Below are 14,898 nucleotides of genomic sequence, written 5' to 3'. Positions count from 1 at the left end.
CTGGGAGGGTGAGGAGCAGAAAAGGACTTAACCTTGTGTAAGTTCTGCTCAGAATAGCTAAAACATCCCTGTGCTACCAGCACTGTCCTCAGAACCAATCCCAAACACAGCCCCACACCAGCTACTGTAAAGAAAATGAACGTTACTTCAGCCAAACCAGCACAAACCAGAAGTATTACTGAAACTATTAGAACCTCTTACAAAGCAGGTTTGATCTCCTGGTGTTGTGGGTAACTCAAATCATCGTTCCATTCCTGTGGTGGGCACCATTTGGAAAGCCTCAGATGCCATTTTCCCTTTGTGTCCCTACACGGTCAGCAGTGGGGGCCACCACCTCAGGAGAGGGTGATACCCCACCAGTTTGGGTTCATTCCCCCTTTATTCCCCCTTCTGCGATTTAGCAATTTTGTATCTAGTGATTATTTACTGAGGGTTTTTTTGTTGCTGTTCCACTTGTTAGTAAACTGCTATTTCATCACTGATACCAACTCACGCTTTTTCCTTATTGGTGGAAAGGGATTGGTTAAAACTCAGGGGAGGTAACTCATTTTTGAGTGGACATCTCCTTAAATTGTCTTAAACCAAGATACCCAGCAATGAAGGGTAATCTTAATCTGTAGAAAATATCTTCTTACAGAAACTATCATAAAGCTAAACATTTGGCAGGAGGATACAACAACCATTCCTTTCAGACATCTCCTTCACACTAGATGAATCCTATCTGCTTATACTATTGCTGTTAATGAATATGTATAACTGAGCTATGAGTAGAATTAGTAAATTGTGAGGGAGAAATAAAACACAGATTTGCTACTGATACTGGTATCCCTGCCCATGGCAGAGAGGATGGAACAAGATGATCTTTGGATACCCTTCCAATCAAATCCATTCCATGACTGTATGGTACCTGAATACTAAAAAATTAAAATATCGATAAGTACAAAGGAGAAACAGGATAGACATGTAGAAATATTTGTAACATACCAACCCATTGATTTTGAAATTTCTCATTGGTCCTGGTAGCTCCTGTCAGGAGTTTCTAAATCTAAAACAGATTTCAGGTCAAAACCTGGAATCAGGCTTAGGGAAAGAATAGAAAAGACAAGCAAGCTTGAATACCCATGGGATACCTAAGAGCTCAATTCCTGTGTTTGATTATGGAATGCTGATTACATTACAGGTCAGTATAATAGCTGTAGTAACTGTTTTGCCATGTAAAACAACAAATGACAAATGACTTAACAGGGCACACTGACTGACTGGGGCAGTGCTTCCATGCTCCTGCCTCTGGGGGAATTCCACAGCAGGCAGTCACAGACAGTACTCTCAAGCAAAGGAGCAGGATTCAATTGAGGCACATCCTTCACTTTTCTAGTTTGGCTGGGACCAAGAAACAATCTTTTTGCCAATCTCCACTGATAATTCCCACTCCAAAATATCATCACATCTAGGATCCAAGCAGAAAGACTTTTACTACTACACTTCTCCTCACAAGAAATGATTAACAGCCTCTATATGACCTGACTATATTCCTGCACATAGGAATTTTCCTGCTCACAATGAGTAACTGGAAAAAATTACGTATATTTTCTGAGGGGAAGCCTTTTAACTTTCTGGAACTTCAGCTTCTTTTTAAAGGTGCTTTTTGTAAGCCAAATTACAGCTGTACTAATATATTCTTGTCCACAAGAATGTGCATATTACCATGTATCTTAGAGCTAGTAACAAAACAATTAAGCCTGCTTAAATACTGTGTATATATAAGCATATATCAATATATAGGATGATATCATTTTAAAAAATAGCAACCACATTCAGCAATGTATATACTAAGTAAGCCATCTAAAGGGGTATTTTTATTCCAAATGCATAAAAGATTGATACAAGAGTAGTGGCTGCTCTCTTGTCAAAGCGACCTTTACATTTTCTTGAGGTGTTTTACCTTCCTGCTAAAATTAGGACTAACTCTTGAATTTGCAGGACGCAAATAAAGCTAGGCTGGTTTTGTTTAATTTTTGCTTCTAAGGAGCAGCAAAGTGACAGAGCAGCAAGTGACTAAACTAAAATGGAGGACTCCTTTAAGCATCTGCTAGCCAGAAAAACCAAGATGCTTCATCTCTCCTGCATCTATGAGGCATATATACATATACATAAATACACATATGCATTGATTTTGTGTAATTCACTGTAGCACAGTTTTAATACTGTGCAAGATTAGATATTTTTGTGAACACAGCACAGGAAATTGATAACAACACTGAACTGCCCTAAGCTGTGACCCACTATGAGTGCAAGCATGCTTTTGTGGAAATACTGTAACAGAAAAGTAGCCCTGAGCTAATTCATGGCTCAGGTTCCCATGGGGTGTTCCCTTTATCAGAAACGCTGCTAGTTCCTTTATCTTAAATCCCTGCACTGCTTAGCAGGCACACCTGCATGGAAAAAGTCAGAATCCAAGAGTACCTCAAGGCAAAAAGCATCTATGGATAATGTGGAGGTATCTGAGGAATAATTTCCAAGGAACAGTATGAACAAAGTGAAGGTTAAACACACTAAAAATAGTATTTTATGGGAAATAGGTGGAGTAGATTATCACCTAATGATAGATTAAAAATTTTAGGGAGCACCGGGATTGTGCTCCTAATATAACTAATTCATATTGCTGAAAAAGTACAACAAAGTCCAGCATGAGCCCTGCCTTTAGTCATTGTTAACACCTCCCAGAAATTCTGTGCTATTGGTACCAGTTAATTATGTCTGAGGCACAGTTAAAACACATCCTTAAACAACTCAAAAATACCCCATACACTTTTTTTTCCCCCCCAGAACGATACTAATTCTCATAGATAATGCTAGAAACAAACCCCTGTCTTTATGCAGGGTTATTTATTAAAATAGAGCCCCTGAATTTCCATGACATTCAGAGACGCAATGTGGTGCTGCATCAATGCAAGACTTAAATATCAAACAATCAAATATAGAAAAAGAAACCATATGCAGAAGCAGAAAATCTTAATACCAACTAATGTGTATGCATGTATGCTCATATATAAACATTTTTTCACCATCTCTCTCCAGCTTTTGTACTCGAGATACATTGCACCATTTGAAATTATTTCCAAATCTGGATTTTAAGTGTCCTCACAATTATTTTCCAAACATAATTTGCTTTCATCTCTGATGTCAGAATAAAATAAAGAAACAAGAGTAGTAAAAGAAGATGGAAAGTAATAACAGACTCACACATTGTAGACTTGGGCATCGTGATAGACACCAAATCAAACGTAAACCAGAAACGTGCCCTTGCAGTACAGGAGGCCAATTATATCCCTGGGATGCATTAGACAGAGTATTGTCAGCAGGATAAGGGAAGTGATCCTGTTCCTCTCTATCAGCACTGGTTATACCCCACTTGGACATGATTAAGGACTGGATAGAATGCTCTGACAGCTGGGTCTGTTTAGTTTGGAGAAGAGAAAGCTCAGAGGGGATGTTATGAATAAATTGGAATATATCTAAAGAGAGGGTGCAAAGAGGATAGTCAAGCAAACTTCAGTGGTTCTAAGTGAGGCAATGGACATAAACTGAAGCATAGGAGGTTACCATCAAGCACCAGGGAACGAATTCCTCACTGACAGGTGTCTGAGCACTGGCACAGGTTGCCCAGGGATGTTGTGAAATCTCTGTCCTTGGAGATACTCGAGAGCCATCTGGACATGACTCTGGGAAACCAGCTCTAGAGTGGTTAGACCAGATGACTTCTGGACTTTCCTATCAGCTAAACCATTTGATGATTTTGTGATTATGTGCAAGTACCACATACAGGCAGCCCAGACAGCCAGCCAGGTCATTTGGGTCTTTATGGAAATATGTTTTTCTACAGTCTTTTCCATCTTCCATCTCTGAAAGTTAGCAACTACCATGATGCAACATTCTGCCACTTGTGTGCTCCCCCAGAAGTTCCAAATAACTATAATTAATGAACTATCCCTCACAACAACATGTGACATGTTTTTTGTGAGCCAGAGGGTCAAGCTTGAAGGTACTGTACCTTTTTATCAACTTCTGTAGTCTCGCACTGAAGTTGCAAGGCTACAGCTTCACAAATATGATCTTCATCTCCTTTGTGGTCTAGAGTTCAACACGATTTAGAAGCAACAAAGAATTTATTTGAGTCTCCTGCATTTAGAGTGCTGATGTCTGGAGTACTCGTTCTACTGAAAGTCAAGTGTAACCCATTTCTGTGCTTGAAAATAATATTGAATCTTTGAGCTCCTTTATGAGAGATCATAGGGATATATTAGAAGAAAGACATCTTGGACTGTCAGTAGCGAACCTTCAGGCTAGACAAAATGTATCATTAGCTTGATTCTAGAGGTATCCAAGCCTTTCTTTGCTGTTGCTAACAGAAATAGTGAGTTGAATAAACTTTACTCAGAGTGATGGCTAAAAGAACAGTTCCTTCAGATGAGCAGCTCTCACGTTTGAAGATGCTCATGGACATTGCAAAATACGTCTTTAAACATCCTCTTACTATACCAAAATCTTTTTAACATTATTGTGGAATGAGGGGGAAAAATGACAGTATGCTTTTTCAAAAACTGTTGAATAAACAGTTGTGTTATGTTGTTTTACAAACAGTTGTGTTACGCTGTTTTAAAAACTAGAACACCGAGTAGTGAATATTTTGACTAATTAATGTGGATTTTAGCTTTTGGCAAGTGATTTCACTGAATTAAATGAATAAAAAAACTGAAATAAGAAAGGGCTAAAAAGATTGATGATGTGGGTGTCGCTAAAAGGTGACATTGAGAGTACAACAAAGGAAGGGTAATCTTACCCTTTGGTATGGTCTGGAGTTTACACAATCATTAAGGATATAATCAAAAGCTCACAAAAAAAAAAAAAAGCAGTTTGCTTTCACTGGCCTTGGATAAACAGCCTATTCTCTTTGTGCTGTTTAAGAATCTCTTCTCATTTGAGGGCAATATGATAGTTACAAACAAGGTTGTTCAAGGTGATAGCAAAAGGAGGATTAGCATGCCAACTTATCTCTGCTCCCCACACAGATGGGGCCAGAGGCATCAATCATTTCTGATAAGATGTTCATATCATATTGACACAGACACAAAATGTATATCAATGAAAGAAAATCTCAACAGGCTCCATCTTACTGAAGTGCTGCCTTGAAATTTTCCCACCAATAGTACTGCTATTTGGAAAAAAGGGAAATGGTTTAGAATGCTATCTAAGAACTATGGGTCATATTACAGGTTTAAGAATTTCTGCAGCAGTATGTTGGCATAAGACAGAGGCACAAATGCTACATAAATGTAAAGGTCAGCAAAGCAAGCGGGACTCTGAGCAGGAGATGATGCAGTACTTTTATGCATTCTCATCAATGCCAGGAACAGGGGCCACAGTCTGAACTGAACAAATGTAGGCAGCAGCCTTAACACCTTCCATTCCCTTTTTTGTAATACACTACCCAGTTTTGCTGGTGTTTTCAAAATTCTCCTGAAAAAAAAACCCAGCCAAGATCTCTAGATGGTAATGTGCTACATATATTAATACAGCCCTATGGCATCTACACTGGAAAGGTGAGAATTTCAGAAGAGATGGGGATAACTTGATTTTCTGAACACAGTCATCTGGTAAATGTTATCCTTGGACTTTTGGCTTTGTTTTTTTTTTTAGCAGCAGAATATTCTTATAGCAACAAATAAAGTTAACACAGCCCTGGTGAATAATGTACATTGTCTAGAAAACAGCTAAGCTCTTATTTTGTCCCCTGCCACTTGTTAAACTGATTCTATTAAAAGCTAATAAGTGAGATATTTCCAGGATCTGATAAGAAAAAAAATCAATATATTTTTGATTAAATGATTGGTGTTCTTAGAGCTCCAGTGTAAATGGGGCCCCTGGCTATACTAAGGTCATCACTGCTGAAAAAAAATGCTGCATTGAGTAGCTGATATTAGTACATGCGAACAGAAATCACAGACTGCCATCATAGACTTTTATTTCTCTGAAAAAGTGCCACTACAAAATTTGTAACTTTGTAACGCCTTGAAGTATTTATCATTGGCTTTTTTAGTGTGATCTTACTGCTGAAAGAAAAGTTTGTTTCACTAACTTCTGTTTGGGTAAGAGAAAAAAGATATCCCCAAAGCCAACAATCATCACCACACGCACTTCAGTGCTCTTAAAGCTGGGACTCTGTATATTCACCTTCATATTCCAAGGAATAGAAAAACTACTAAAACTTCACAAGTGACCACACACACTACAAGGGATGCTAATATAAAACATCAGAACACAAGATTGTTGCAGTGTGCTGAAATGTGGCAAACAGATTTCCAGGGTTTTTTGAGCTGTAACAATGGCCTCTTACCTAAAGCTATTGTTTCTCATTGCTTGCACTCAGAGTTCCCTAATCCCTTTGAACTCTAAATTGTTTTTGCACTGTGATTGTAAACAATTATGTCCCAAAGCACAGCTGAGTTACTCTCTTTTACAGAACTTTCCCCCATCCAAGCTATGATCCTGTAATATCCATCTTACAAACACTATTTTATGATCTACATGTTCAAGTTGAATTAGGTGCTTTTGAAGGCAATCTTCTGATCATCTCCACATTTTGATTCACTAGCCAGAGCTATGAATCCCAACTAGAACATATGCTGCTGCCACTCAGTCCACACAACCACAGATTTAGTCCACAGTAAACATTTACACATTAACATTGGGTCTAGCATGAAGTTCTGCTCTACAAATCCACTCCTACAGGATGGCACCACTTGCCTAAGTAAACAGCAGTCTTGGACTTCCAAACTGTTGATTTGCTGACAACAAAATTAGATTATATAAAAGCAAATCTTCAAGGCTCTTTACCACATTGGTAAGTCCTTCTGATTTTGCTTTTCTCAAACATACGTGCAACATACATGATTCCAGAACAGATTTTATAAAAGCATTTCTTTACCAGCATGAAGTACCAGTACAGATCCCCACAGAGTATGTTTGAGCTCATATACTTTAGGAACCACTCCAAGTAGACAGCAAAAGCTCAGCAGTGGCCAGAAAAATAGGATTGAACTAAAAGACAAACAAATCTCATGAGATGTGACTATGGATCTCTTTCATTTCCCAACTAGAGTAACAGCACCTCTCTACAATTGAATATGCCAAAATGCTTCCTTTAGGATTCTATGCTAGTGAAATTAGTTCTAAAATTTAAGTGTCATCATTAAAGTATTTTACTTTCTGAAAGAACCAAAAATACTCAAGGAACACAAAAACTGGGCTTCTGACCTTAACAGAAATAAAAGAGGAACAGAAACACATGATTAGAAGATAAAACAGCACATAACCTAAGAATTTTACTGGAAAAAGCCAAATGGTTGTATCATGTTAAAGCAGTGCCACTCACACTTGCTCTACCCCACTCAGGGGCTATTACTGTTCTAGCAAAGCAGCAGGAAGGGGAGAAAAATAGAACATGATACAAAAACACACCAGGGAAAACTCTAGGAACCATCAGGGGCTGACTTCAGCTGTTTATTGCTAATTTAAGCAATAGCAAAAATTATTCCTAGCAGCTAGTTTAGCCAGAAAATATGGATATATACATATGCATACAGATCAAGTGAAATTAGCATGCACCAATTAAGTAGAAAATTAATGACTTACAACTGTAGCCTTAACAAGCATAAGCATGTCATGACTCAGATTTAACTACTTGACTTCAATACTGACAGTTTTTGTGCTTCCATAGAAGTAAAGAGTCAAATTCAAAAAAAGCCTTTAGAGTGGGAAGACCCATATTAGACAATTATTTTAATATAGGAACAGTCTGGAAAATAATATTATTATTGTTTATTATAAATAATAGGAATAGTAATAGGAATAATAAAGTCACAGATAAACCTGAATTTTATTATTACCCCTAACTTAATACAACAGGACTGCCATTATTGTGGATGTCAACATATTTAGAAACAGTTATTTTTAACAGCTATTTCCAGCAACAAAAGAACAGTACAATTTCATCCTGTCCCAAACAAATGGAAAATTATCCCAAAAGAGTATTTACCTCTAGATTAGTTAAACTGATAGAAAACCATTCCCATTGACCAAAGTGGGTGCTGATCTCACTAAGTTAGGTGTAAGCAAGGCATAACAGCCCTTACTAATCTAGAGAACTCTTTAGACACAAAGTCTGAAAATGAAAAAACCTTGAAGCATCACTGATTTTTTTCTGTCACTATCTGATACCAGATTTCTGCTCTGGGAAAGTTACTAATGCCTTTCAAAATCAGTTTTTCACATCTCATGCAAAGCCTATTATCTAATTCTCATTACATGTTACAAAAATTATGAGCATTTATACATGCTGTTAAAGATGAAAAAATATTTAATAGGGAGTTGTCTAGCTATAAATATACTTATTTTTTTTATTCATAGAATCACAAAATGGTTTGGGTTACAGTACACCTCAAAGATCATCTAACAATGATCTATTCAAAACACTAAAGGAATACTAAGAAGCATTATCAAAACCAGAATAACTGGGAAATGATTTTATGGCTTTAGTTTCCATCTCTTTACTTATTTTAAGAGCTGGTATCCCAAAGATGCACTGGTAGGTCCCACAATGAGAGCACTAATGTTTATGTTTAATTAGGAGTATATTCCTTAACCATATACATTGCCTACCACAACATATCTGCTCTACTTAAACTAAAAAAAGAAATCACCACATACTGAAAACAGTAATTCTGTACATATATATAGATTCCTATAGATTGCACACTAGAGGGCTGATGTCAAAAACTCAGATAACTAACACTGAGAATTTATATCCTGTATGATTTCAATATCAACTTCTTCTGAACTTGAAGCCTCAAACTTTACTGAGATCTAAAGTAGTGATACAGAAAACAAAAAGTAGTAGACTAGATTCTGATCAAAATTATTTCAGGGCACAGTGAGCAGCTCCTTAATCACTACCATCTATGGATCCTAAGGAGCTTTCCAAAATGTCCTAAATATGGTGCAGACATTTCACCAGCTGAATTGCTTTCTAGGCTTTGCTGACTCTAACTAGCAACTAGTTACTGGAGATGCAATTCACACAAAGATCTTAAGTTTAGATGTCTTTGGGGCTGGATTCCAATTGCAGAGTCCACTGATTCATCATGAAATTTTCTGGAATCAGACAAAATGGAAAGCATTGGTCATGTCTTAATCTTGACATTTACTTGTGACTGCAGAAAGATACATCCATCTACACAGATTCCAGAGGTGATGCTGGTGGTCTGCTCCTCCCCCTGCCATTCACCTGAAGACATACTTGTACTTCATTTCAGGACTAATTCATGTCTAGTGATGCACAACTACTCAGGGAAACAAAAGATGATGAAGAAGAGCAAATTCTGAATTTAAATATAAAGCACTTTGGGGATTTTCCTTTTTTGTTTTTTTAATAAAGAGGAACAAGAATGCAGTGTAGGTGAAGAATAGATTTATATTAGTAGGTGTGTATTTTTCTTTAAGAGAAAAAAGACACATGTCCAATTTCTCACTCTGCCTTTGAATATTCAAACTTACACTTCCTATCTGCCAAAGAATCTGATCTGTCTCTTAAGCCACAGCAATCTATATTAATATATTTTACAAGCCATAAAAGGAATTAAAATTACTACTGTTCTCCTTTTCCTCATCTGCTTGTCTCTACAATGACAAACAGTACCTACATTGCTTCATGTTAGAATCCACTTCTGCCAAGAATAATTACTAAATGTAGCTCCTGTGGCAAAACACATGGGTCACAAGAATTAGAGAGAAGTTTTGTGCTGACATTCAGGCGCATAGCTTTCAATTTGCTATCTAGTTTTTTTCCACTTTATACATCTGTATTATTTTAATCTGTTTTTAGCAAGTAATGATACAATATTTCCTCATTAGATACTCAATTCTGGTCCCACTAAGCCAATGCAAGAACTGTTAACACACTGTGCTTTCTCCTCATACCTTGGATTGCCTCAGTTGTTACAGAATGCTTTATTTCAGAGAGAATCTATAACTGTACAAGAAAAGGTTTAACTATCTTTTATTGCTCAGTGGATATTTTCTAAGTCTGATAATTTCTTAATATTGCACAAGAAAATAGTTTTAAATTGTTTAAGTTTATTATATTTATTAAATTTAAAATGGGCTAAGGAAAATCCTATTCTTGTGCTATAATACAAAGCTCAGCAATTAAACCATACATTCTCTATGTTATGAAGTACCTTCCTTTCACCTGATTTTCCAAAGCATTGACTTTTCCACAGGGTTTTTTCTGGCATTAGTCTGGACTGGAAATACTATTCCTTTTATGAGAGACTTTGCTCACCTCAGTATCTACAATTGCTATTCTGTTTACTGTGATACTTGAACAAATATTGCTGTTCAAACAGTTGAATGTATGATACTGATAACATAAAACCAACCAAAAAAAAAAGCTGTGGAAAAAGATATCCAATCAATTAAAGAAGTAAACAGACAATGTTTCTTCTAGTCTTCCAACAATCTTTTAAAGCTGCTGTTTTCATTGCATATACCTGAGGTTAGAAAAAATAAGATAGATTTATTAGAGATAGATATATTGATCTAGAGAGAGCTTATAATTGCAGGTCCACCTGAGAAGAAGCTAAGTTAGTTTTAAAAAATTGTATTATTAAATTTGAATTCTGTACTCTCTCCAACAGAACTCTTCAAGAGGCTACAAAGCTGACTTGATTTATGTCAATTTATATGAGGTAGACAATGAACACTCTATTATGCATTCAAACACTCTCATTAAAATAAACAGGATTACCCACCTGAGGAAAGTTTGGCACACATACAGTGCTTGCAAAATTTAACATAAAAAGCAGCAAAGCTCAAAGAAATGAAGTCCAAACAATTCCAATAACATAAGCAAATGTTTGGAGAAATAAATTTTAAATCATTTATATTCATATACTACTATCTTTACATGTGCTAGTAAAAAGTTTCATCTGTTCTTTTCATTACATTATTCTACAGGACCAAAAACAATGACTTGGAAACCAATGGACCAATGACACAGCTCGGTTCTGACAGATCCTAAGGCGTAAGGATCTGTACTACAGTACACCCAGCTTCTGACCAGCCCTTTTGCTAGAAACGAGCAGAAGAGTCTGAGTGCCCATCCTCCTCGGCGCCACTGCTGCCCGTAGGCTTTGGCATCACTGCAGGGTGTGAACTGCAGGGGCTAGGGACACTGACTCCTCTCATGCATCAGCATCCTTCTGAGGAGATTGTTCATGTCAAACATGTGTCAGCAAGGGCCTAAAGATCTCTGAAACATCCCACCCATTTGTATTGAATAAAAAATACACATTGTACCAGACTGTTGTGCACCACAATCAACCAGCTTTGGTTTAAGTCTGTAATAAACCAGTTAAGTCACTTCCACATCAAGTCAAGACAGATCATATAAGGATCCATCTTGAACAGCTCTGCAATCCAGAGTTCTTTCTGTGATATAGATATACCTTGCATTTAATTTGTTCTTGTGAAACCTCTCTTAAGTTTAGCTTTTCCAGTACGTGGAGAAGTTTTTGTTTGTTTCTTGCGAGGGTTTTTTTGTTATGCTTGTTCGGGTTTTTTTGTTAGAGTTTGGTATGTTTGTTTGAATTGCAGATGGTGCAAACTACCTTCACAAAGCTTATCCTGTCATTCTCCCCATACCCTAGAAGGCAGTTTGGATTTGTAACAACACATTTCTTCAACATTTGCCAGTAATGGGATGAGGAAGTTTACAGCAGCTGAAAACAGATGCTGGAGTCAGGAATCAATAGCTAAAGGTCAGATCACAGCAGGCACGTAAGAAACAGCTCTAGAATTTGTGCTTTCATGTAACAGGAAATCAAATCCATTTGCTTTCACACCACCACCACTGCCTTAACCTTGTTTTCAGCAATCCATATCACCCCAAATTGTTTTCTGTCAAAGTCTGCAGCTCTCTTGTAAATCTATCACCTGCTGTGGCATTCATTGGAGTGAACACAAACAAATGTCTTGATGCACGTTTAATTCTCAGAAACGACAGGAAACTGAATTTTCGTGATGGCTGTCTGAAGTGCCGACCAGAATGAATGTCAGTATTTAACAGCTAACACTGTAACACTAGCTGAGAATACATGATCTCACTAACCAGAAAAATTAATGTACTCAATATACTCTTCCTTCTAAGTACTGGTTACTTATTTTGCCTGCACTGCAAAGCACAGACATAATTTTGACAAATTCAACCCAACTTCCACACAGTTCCCCACACTCCTATTTCCATATTTAAGACAACAGCTGTGGAAAGGATTCAGGCTGGAGAAGCTCATGGAAAACTGCATCCTGTGGGAGGGCCCCCAGGCTGGAGCAGAGGAAGAGTGTGAGGAGTCCTCCCCTGGAGGAGGAAGGTGTGGCAGAGTCAATGTGTGACCAACTGACCACAGCTGCAGTTTCCAGTCCCCTGTACTGCCAGGGTGGACGAAGGAGTCAAAATCAGGAATGAAGTTGAGCACAGGAAGAAGGGAGAAGTGGGAAGGAAGATGCTTGAAGTTTTGGGTTTATTTCTCATTATCCTACTATGATATGATTGGTAAAAAATTCATTTTCCCCATGTCAGGTCTGTTCTATCTGTGATGTTAATTGGTGAGTGATCTCTCGCTGTCCTTATCTTGACCCGTGAGCCTTTTGTTCTATTTTCTGTCCCCTGTCCAGATGAGGAGGGGAGTGACAGGGTGGCTGTGGCTGGCTGCAGGCCAGGGTCAACCCACCACACCCATCACCATGGCACAGCCACTCAATGGTTCAGATTTCCTGGCCTATTCCTCAAAGGGAACTCGCTGAGCTCTTGCACTAACTGTACTCTCCTCCTCTGCTCGCATTTATTAAATGCACAGTGGCTTCACTACTAATCACTCCCATGTTCTCTCTCTTAGCCAGAATTCTGAAAATAGAAGTAGCTATTGAATATTTTAAAAATCAAAGGTTATCAGGTCTCTCACAGAATTTAAACTCTAGGACAGATTGATTTTGACAGTTTCACTGAAGAACCAGCACCTTCTCATAGAAGCAAAGTCTCCTTTTATAAAAAATATGCATAAGTCACTGACTAAGCATTTATTGGAGCCCTCCAATCTCATGCACCGAGGAGAATTTCTCTTATAAATATTACAGAGAAAGCAAAAGTTCAAAGTTTTGAATGTGCACTGATTAGGAGGGATGAAAATAGGGATACTTAAAAATTACCATTCTCTATATGTATATGAACTTCTCTACAAAGAAAAAAAAACAACTGGAAAGTGAAATAAGTAAACAAGACAGAGATGTATACATTTTTGTATACCTTAAATAACACTACAAACCATTAGACATAGCAACTGAATTTCAGAAGGAGGCAAAATATTCTCATGAAAGAAACCCACCTTGCCTTTGTTTCTAAATGTGGAATTTGTTACCTGTATCAAAATATACAGGTTTTACTGTAAAACTTATGTAAAATCAGTATTTAAATAGAAATCATATGGTACCTGATGGGTCGATTTTCTTTACTATCAAAGAGTGAAAAGATTACTTCCAGTTCCTCTCCCAGATTGGAGCACATTAAACTCTTCATCTGAACAAAAAGATGGTGGCTGCTAGCTGGTACTGGTGTGTCTTTTTTCCGATGGCGATGTTCCATCTGAAAACACCACAAAAACAGTGACCAGTTTGAGTCAATTACAAAATTCTCAAAACAAAAAGAGGTAAAATATGTAATGTAGAACTATTTTCTTATTCCAAATTAGTATTTTTTTAAATTAATACTAACTTGTATTTTTTCCTTTCTCTTTTTTTTTTTTCTTTTGCATCTGAGAAGGAAAACACAGGGAATGTACTTTCCCAGTGTTACATTTCATCATAGTTATCTCTAGGTGAAAAACAGTAATCTCTAGAAGTTGGTGGGTTTTTTTTACTCTGAAAGTGTGGAGCCACTTTAAAGCTTTGTGCTATAACAACATAGTATTTCTTAGCTGGTTTAAGTGGTTAATGATCTGATATTCCACTATTCAAACACATAAAAAAATGCTTTTGCAGAAGACTAAATACTAGTATTTTAAACTGGGGAAAAGCAATCATAACTGCATTCTATGATCTCTGGCAAACTGCTTTGTACAAGCTAATAAATTCTCTTGATTTGATGTCACAGTTTATACCTTCTGCATTTTAGTTACCCATTAAGTGAAGGACAATATTAAGTTGTACTATCCCTCTCTTACAGTGTAACAAAAATAATTTTAAACAGCAATCTTTCTAAGTTACATAGTCTTCATACTGAGGTTATCTTTTTTCCAAGTACACTCCATGAGTGCCATTACTAGTTTTCTGGGTGATTTTTCCTCTGTATGTTTCCTCTTGTGATTAATGGTTCCTCACCATATTTCATCTAGTGCTTCAACAGGATTCCATAATATCACAAATCCCTTTGAAATTACTCAAAGGTATACTGATTCTAGCAGAAAGAATTTACTATTAATCTTGACCCTACAAGTCAACAATACAAGTAAAATACAAATTAAAAATTATTACAAAAATACATCATTATTTTATATCCACAAAAATTGTACCAATTGATGTTTTTGGGGGGTTTGAACTTAAATACAAAAGTTGTAATAAATAAAATTCAGCTTAAATACAAGTTTAGTCTTAAGCACATAAAGCTCAGAACTCTGTAACTGTAACAGCTGCAGTACTTAAATATGAGCCAAAGCCAACATAAATGAATTGGCAAGTTTTCTTCGACCTTGCTGGAGATTTAATCAGAATGAGAAATATCAGTGCTGATTT

At 36.9% G+C, this 14,898-nt stretch overlaps 1 protein-coding gene across 4 annotated transcripts in view; it reads right to left on the bottom strand.

Annotated features, from left to right (window-relative positions):
* DOCK4 (dedicator of cytokinesis 4) overlaps positions 1-14,898 on the bottom strand; it is a 223,559-nt gene that overhangs the window by 117,655 nt on the left and 91,006 nt on the right. For all 4 annotated transcript variants that reach the window (XM_054280760.1, XM_054280777.1, XM_054280769.1 and 1 more), the window contains exon 8: positions 13,602-13,753. In XM_054280760.1, the coding sequence (XP_054136735.1) occupies positions 13,602-13,753 (152 nt within the window). The remainder of the gene's footprint in view (positions 1-13,601; positions 13,754-14,898) is intronic.

This window comes from Melozone crissalis, unplaced genomic scaffold (assembly GCF_028551555.1).
Source record: "Melozone crissalis strain CALT ecotype California unplaced genomic scaffold, PUWL_Pcris_2 ptg000004l_1, whole genome shotgun sequence".
Lineage (NCBI taxonomy): Eukaryota > Metazoa > Chordata > Aves > Passeriformes > Passerellidae > Melozone > Melozone crissalis.
The sequence above is the reverse complement of the archived record's forward strand: the minus strand, read 5'-3'. Positions and strand labels throughout refer to the sequence as shown.